The following is a 7,364-nucleotide window of genomic DNA, read 5'->3' as shown; positions in this document are numbered from 1 at the left end:
GATGAGAGAGAAACATCGATCATCTGCCTCCTGCACAACCCCTGCTGGGGATCGTGCCCACAACCAAGGTACATGCCCTTGACCAGAATTGAACCCAGGACCCTTCAGTCCGCAGGCCGACAGGCTATCCACTGAGCCAAACCAGGTAGGGCCTTATGGGTAATATTGTGCTCACTGTATATGAGGTATTGAACTAGGCATTGTGTGTATGTGTTGTATAAATACCCTTCATTTCATTCCCACAAGTTTAGGAGATAGACACAGTGATTAAGTGTGATTTGCAGATGAGTATGCTGGATCCAGAGGACATGGTCAGACAGAGGAGGCCAAGACATGGTCAGGACAAGAACTGAACGGAAGAATTCTGGCCCAAATCCATGCTGCCAGCTACCACGTTCTACTTGCCACCAGGGAGAAGGCCTTCAGAAGTTTAAAATGAGACCTGTCCCTACCTGTCAGTCCACCTGTTGGTTCTCTAACCCTTTCTCTCTTTTTGAAGTCTCTGTGACTTTGACGTCTAGGTGGTTATGAACTTGATTTTCCTGGGTTGCCCAGGTATGTCATCACCACATGTACCAAGTGTGCTCCTTTTCGTCTTTAATTTCCAGATTTCCCCTCTAGTGTCTGGTGCTTACTCGTGTCTGCTGATAGGAAGTAATAGCTGATAGTCTTCAGGTTTATTCATTAATATTGTGGTACCAGACACGCACATGTTACCAAGGGTCTAGTTGGTTTATATTTATTCTACTAGAGAAGCTTTTTTAAAATACATACATATACAATGTGTGTGTGTGTATATGTATATATATATTTTTTTAATTGATTTCAGAGAGGAAGGGAGAGAAACATCGATGATGAGAGAGAATCACTGATTGGCTGCCTCCTGCACGCCCCACACTGGGGACCCAGCCCATAACCCAGGCCTGTGCCCTGACCAGGAATTGAACTGTGACCTCCTGGTTCCTAGGTCGACTCTCAACTACTGAGCCACGCCGGCCGGGCAGAAGTTTTATTTCTACTAGAGAAGTTTTTGGTTTGTAGTTTGCTTTGTTTGTTTATTTTGTTTTTCTTAAAAGGAAACAAAATGTGGTGTTTTTTCCTCTAGATTTGGAGTCACCCCATGAGACCAAGAACTTACCTACAGAAAAGGGCATCTGTGAGATGCGTTTCTCCAAGTGGAACTCAGACGGGAAAAGCAAGTCCCTTGGCCTTGACTGGGTGTGTGAAGGTGAGTTAGCAGGGGCGCGGGGCCCTCCAGGGGGGAATCTCAGCAGACGGAAAACCAGCCGTGCGAAAGCGCCCGCTGGGGAGGAGGCCTCGGTCAGGCCGCCCCAGAGACCTCCTCGCAGGGAGAATGCCTATGAGTGCACGGAGTGCGGGAAGGCCTTCAGCCGTGGCTACCAGCTGACTCAGCACCAGAAAATCCACACGGGCGAGAAGCCCTACCAGTGTAAAGAGTGTAAGAAGGCCTTTCGCTGGGGTAACCAGCTGACTCAGCATCGGAAAATTCACACTGGTGAGAAGCCTTATGAGTGTAAGGACTGCGGGAAGGCCTTTCGCTGGGGCTCGAGCCTCGTCATTCACAAGAGGATTCACACGGGCGAGAAGCCCTACGAGTGTAAAGACTGCGGGAAGGCCTTCCGCCGCGGGGACGAGCTCACGCAGCACCAGAGGTTCCACACGGGTGAGAAGGACTATGAGTGCGGGGACTGTGGCAAGACCTTCAGCCGCGTGTACAAGCTCATTCAGCACAAGCGGATTCACAGCGGCGAGAAGCCCTACGAGTGTAAAGACTGTGGGAAGGCCTTCATCTGTGGCTCGAGCCTGGCTCAGCACAAAAGGATTCACACGGGCGAGAAGCCCTACGAGTGTCAAGAATGCGGGAAGGCCTTTACCCGTGTCAATTACCTTACTCAGCATCAGAAAATTCACACTGGTGAGAAGCCTCATGAATGCAAGGAGTGTGGGAAGGCCTTCCGTTGGGGTTCCAGCCTCGTGAAACACCAGAGAATCCATACGGGGGAGAAGCCATACAAGTGCACGGAGTGTGGGAAGGCCTTCAACTGTGGCTATCACCTGACCCAGCACGAGAGAATCCACACTGGCGAGACGCCTTACAAATGTAAGGAGTGTGGGAAGGCCTTTATTTATGGGTCCAGCCTGGTGAAACACGAGCGGATTCATACCGGAGAGAAGCCCTACGAGTGCAAAGAGTGTGGGAAAGCCTTTAGCCACGGCCACCAACTCACACAGCATCAGAGAGTGCACAGCAGTGTGAAGCTGCATGAGTGTCAGGACTGTGGAAAGGCGTGTGGCCACGCACACCATTACAGAGGACACCAGGGGCTCCACGCCGTGGGCATGGAGACCAAACCTTTCGAAGACAAAGAATGTTCAGAGGCCTCTAGACAGCACTCGTTTCTTCCACAACACGAGGCAAATTCGTGATACGATTTAACATAATGAAGTCGTCATCGGCCACTCTTCTTCCAGAATCTCAGGATAGTCCTGCGAGAGGCAGGTTTGGAGACGAGAAGTCACTTTTCCTCCCTGATCACAACAGACTCAGTGTAGACAGTTTGTTTACTGGATGGGTTAATGGACGCATAGGTTCCCAGGACCTTTTGATTTCATTTCAGATTCATTCTGGGGAATAACTGCTGATGTAACATACATGCAATAGCCTTTCCTTGCCAGGCTGTCTCCTCAGCCCCCCTCACTCACTGTGCCTCGGGGGAAATGACCTTTAACCCCTGTGCGGATCTGTGACATCAGGACAGCCACCTGATACTGCCCGTGGGCCATTAGACAAGTCTGGTATGTGGAACTTCCTGCAAGTGTATCTGGAATATTGTGCAAACTCAATAAACATTAGCTGCGTTTCTGTCGTCATTACCCTCGGTGTTGCTGTTAGTGAATTATTGCAAGAAGACCCCCTGTGGGGATAACAAGTTTAGAAAAGACTATTAAACTTCTACAAGAAAATAGTTTTCACAGCCCAGGGGCCTATGGTGTTTCTTAGCACATAAAAGGTGCTAAACATAAAATAAGGTTTATAAGTTGCACTTCCTTGCCTGACGTGCATGGCTCAGTGGTTGAGCGTCGACCTATGAACCAGGAGGTTATGGTTCGATTCCCAGTCAGGGCACATGTCCGGGTTGTGGGCTCGATCCCCAGTGTGGGGCGTGCGGGAGGCAGCTGATCAATGAGTCATCATTGATGTTTCTCTCCTTCCCGTCCTTTTTGAAATCAATAAAAATATATTTTAAATAAGTAAGTTGAACTTCCTCAAAAGAAACAAAGTTCTGTTCATCAATGGCACCGTGAGGAAGTGAAAAGCAAGAAGCAGGGTGGGAGAAGATGGTACCTGGACCTGGAAATGTAAAGAATGCCCCATGTCAATAATAAATCGGCCCCGGCGGGTTGCTCAGGTGGTTAGAGCCTCATTCTGACTCGCCCAGATTGTGGGTTTGATCCCAGGTCAGGGCACATACAGAAAGCAGCCAATGAACACTCTGATAGTGGAACTGGTGTAGGCGGCGGAAACAGCCCAGGTGTTCTACTGGTGGGGTCAGACCACACCTCGGGCTCAGCAGCCTCGGTTCTTGGGTTCTCGCAAGGAAGGAATTCAGAGCCAAGACTTAAACTGTAGGGGAGCATTTATTTGGTCAATCACAGAGGCAGGAAAGTAATTCCTAGGAGAAATGGGCTGAGGAAATGCGTTATGGGGGTAAAGGAAGGGCCCTTGGAGCTTGGGAGGGGGGAAGAGTGGGCTCCTGGGTGGGAGAGCACCCCACACCGAGTCCTCCAGCTGCATGGTGTTCCGTGGAGATTTTGGGGGCTGTCCCAGAAGATCGCAATAGACTATTCAGTTTTCCAGGTGTGTCCGTTCAGGGTTGTGGCCCCCACTGATTGCCTGGCCGTCACCTGACAGTGGGTCATTATTCCGTGCAGCTGGTCCTGACCTCGGCCGTGGCTGCCTTTGTTGCTTATCTGGGCCTGGAGCTGAAATACAACTGAAGCCTAGATGTCACCTCTAGGGAGGAAAGGTCCGGGGTCCAAACAGCGCAACCAGCAGTGACATGCTGGGGGCGAGGTCCCACCCCACAATGTTCTTTGCTAGGCCCTGGGGCTTCCCGCCCTGGTGACCTGTTCCTGGCCCGTCTTCCTTGCTGTGCTCATGTCTGTCTGACTGTTACAGACCAACAGATCAAGGTTCCTCTCTCTCTCTCATCAAATTTTTTTTTTATTTTTAATAAAAAAGTAATAAATTAAGAGGCGGGGAGGACTTAAATGACTATGGAACAAGAGAAGACCACCATGTCACCAGTAAGTACGTGAAATTGTGTTCAACTTCCTTTCCCATCCAGGAAATGCAAAGCAAACCGCCACGTCGCTAGACCCTCAGCAGAATGGCTAAAATAGAAATCGCATGAGCCACTGTCTCTGTTGGATATGCAAACATGGCCTGTTCAGGAAGGAACTGAGCCGGCACACGGTACCCGCCACATCCTGGAGGTCCCACCACAGGGACCGGAGGCCATGCTGCGGGCTGAGAGCGGGTTTGTCCTGAAGGGGCCAGGGCCTGGGGTAGAGACCCAGGAGAGTGCTGGGAGCAGTCAGACTTGGGGGGACCTGAGCCATCTGAGGCCGGTCAGCCCTACAGCGAAGGGTGATGTTGAGGAAAGACCTGGAGCCCCTGGTGGGAACCTGAGGACAAGGGGGTGGGCGCTGTCCTTCCAAACTGCTCCATACAGGTAGGGGGGTGAGGAGAAGGAATTGGCACATTCCTGTCGGGAGAGGGAGGAGGGCCACAGAGGACGGAGTGTGTGGAGGGAGGCGGGATGAGGGAGGCACAGAGATAAGATGAAGCTATGCAGACAGAGGCAGTGCCGGGCAGGCCTCTGGACAGAGCCCAGCAGCAGGGACACTGCCTGAGTGGACAGGTGACACAAAGAAACGGGGAAGTGGCCATCACTCAGGACTCTTGCCCCAGGGTAAGGGCTACGCTCTCCATCTTACCCTGGATCCTCCATTTTTTGGGCAGCCATGTGCTCGGCAAGGAGCTTCTTCCCGGAAGCCCAAGCCTCTGCTAGCCACACCCAGGATTTCTTTAAACTAACCAATGAGAATCAAGGGAAGTGTGCGCCATAGATATGACCACATCCTGTGTAACAAGACACTGACTTGCACCTGGCCAATCAGCAGGGCCCACAGTCATCTCCCCTTACTTCAACCCCCCTATAAAACTCCTCTCCACACAGAGTTCTTTCTGCCGCTTGCCGCTGCATCGGTGAGTGGAGTCGGGGAGCCGAGCTAGCTCGAATAAAGACTCTTTGCTTTTGCATCGGACTCGGCTGGCTCCCTGGTGGTCTATTGGGGATCTTGAAATCTGGGCATAACAGTTCCGACTAATTGGATGGACCTAGAGGGTATTATGCTAAGTAAAGTAAGCCGGACAGAGAAAGACAAACACCACATGATCTCGCTTATATGCACCACCTGAAAAAGCCAAAATAACCAAATGATCAAAACAGACACTGGGATACTGAGAACAAACTGCTAATTGCCAGATGGGAGTGTGACGGGGCAGTGCTGTGTGAAAACGGTGAGAAGTACAAACTGGTAGCTACAAAGGAGTCATGAAATTTCAGTACAACACAGGCATATAGTCTATAATATTATAATGAATATTACAGTGTCAGGGGATCCCTTCATAAATTACATAAATATCTCACCACGATGCTGTATATCTGAAACAAATACAATACTGAATGTCAACTGGAATTGAGAAAAAACCTTTTTTAATTAAAAATTACCCCCCAAAAAGTGCACTGTTGACACCACAGAGTTGAAACAGGTCTTTTCACCCATGGGGCAATCTGTTCTCTCTGGAAGTGGGCACAGGGGGGTCCCCTCCGTGCGGGGAATATTTCATTTCCTCCGGTGGCCGGCGGGTCACGGTCCGACTTGTGTTGCGAGAGCGCATCTCTCCGCCCCGGCACAGTGTGCACTGTCCACGTGTGTGTCTGCCTTGACAAATGGACACTGAGCAGGGCTCGGGGTGCATCCCACCTGCACACTCCATACAGGCTCAGAGGCTCCGTGGAACCGGAAGAGGGTGCAGCGCGAGGCAGCATCCGGCTCCCGTGGTCACACTCATCCCACTAGAGGTGTGTGTGAGAGCTGGAGGCGGCTGGCTGTGGCTCACTGGTCTCCAAGCTGTGCCGGATCCCGTATCCAAAGTATATGGCGAAGCCTGGGACAGATACGGGACCATGAGAAGGCACAGTGCCCCCTGGGCCTCCTGTTAGGGCACCTGAGATGGCTGGGTGGGAATGGAGCGGAGGTTGGGTTCGGTCCCCCAAGAGGCCACTTACCAATCGCCATCCAGATGCCAAACTGGGCCCAGGTCATAGAGGTCATCTGCATCATCAAGTACATGTTCACAAAGATGCTGACCAGGGGCAGGACAGGCAGAGCAGGGACCTGTGGGCAAAGTCAGGTCGTCCCTGAACACACCAGACGCTCCAGAGGGACACCCCGCCCCCACCCATGGGTGGGAAGGGAGAGCTCAGTCCTGCTCAGGCCACACCCTCCACGCCCACTCAGAGGGGGAACCCCACCGCATGCTCTTGAGCAGAGAGTGGGCGGTCCATTCATTGTACCCCTCCCCCTGCCTTCCCTAGTCCAGCGAGGCAGGCAGAGTTCATTTCCTCCAGGCAGGTAGACTGGGGTCCCCCAGGTCACCCACCTTGAAGCTAAGAGGAGCTGGGCTCTGGGGCTGCCTCCAGAGGATGAAAGTGAGCCCCACAATGAGCAGCAGCAGCAGAGCAGTCACTGCCGTGGCCGCCGGGTCCCCGGAGACCAGACGGCCGGGCCACTGGGCCAGGACCAGGCTCAGGACGGTCAGCAGGAGAGCTGCCGGGGGGTGGGGGTGGCGGAGAACAGGTCAAGGTCAGAAGCCAAAGGGGTCAAGGGCTTGGGTCACATCCCACCCTCAGACTGCCCACCCCAGCATGCGCCATCACGCTCTGGCCGGGGTCACTCGTGGTTAGAGCGCCTGCCCGTGCACCTCGGGGTCACAGGTTTGGTTCATGGACAGGTGCCTGGGTAGCAGGTTCGATCCCTAGTGCGGGAGGCATCCGATCTATGTGTCTCTCCCACGTCGATGTTTCTCCCCGCAACCCCAGCCCCAGTTCCACTCTCTCTAAAAATCAATGGAGTGACATCAGGAACAAAAATATGGGCCGTCACCTGTCCAACAGTCCTCCACAGGCACCCACTCCCGCCTCATCCCGTCACCACCCAAGAGCCAGGCCCCTGCTCACCCAGCAGCAAGGCACATTCATAGACGATGTGGC

At 52.7% G+C, this 7,364-nt stretch overlaps 2 protein-coding genes across 3 annotated transcripts in view; one reads left to right on the top strand and one right to left on the bottom strand.

The window, feature by feature from the left end:
• Positions 1–2,900, top strand: part of ZNF331 (zinc finger protein 331) — a 12,475-nt gene extending 9,575 nt beyond the window's left edge. For both annotated transcript variants that reach the window (XM_006754704.2, XM_006754705.2), the window contains exon 4: positions 1,106–2,900. In XM_006754704.2, the coding sequence (XP_006754767.1) occupies positions 1,106–2,448 (1,343 nt within the window). In that variant the 3' untranslated portion in view covers positions 2,449–2,900. The remainder of the gene's footprint in view (positions 1–1,105) is intronic.
• Positions 2,901–6,167: 3,267 nt separating this feature from the next.
• Positions 6,168–7,364, bottom strand: part of LOC102751372 (cationic amino acid transporter 3) — an 8,459-nt gene continuing 7,262 nt past the window's right edge. Inside the window, exons 9-12 of the mRNA XM_015571262.1 lie at positions 7,332–7,363; positions 6,755–6,921; positions 6,381–6,489; positions 6,168–6,259 (exon numbers count right to left, since the gene is read on the bottom strand). Coding sequence (XP_015426748.1) covers positions 6,168–6,259; positions 6,381–6,489; positions 6,755–6,921; positions 7,332–7,363 — 400 coding nt within the window. The remainder of the gene's footprint in view (positions 6,260–6,380; positions 6,490–6,754; positions 6,922–7,331; position 7,364) is intronic.

Source organism: Myotis davidii, unplaced genomic scaffold (assembly GCF_000327345.1).
Source record: "Myotis davidii unplaced genomic scaffold, ASM32734v1 scaffold1173, whole genome shotgun sequence".
In the NCBI taxonomy this organism is placed as follows: Eukaryota; Metazoa; Chordata; class Mammalia; order Chiroptera; family Vespertilionidae; genus Myotis; species Myotis davidii.
Note: the sequence above shows the minus strand (reverse complement) of the source record. Positions and strands in the feature narration are given on the sequence as shown.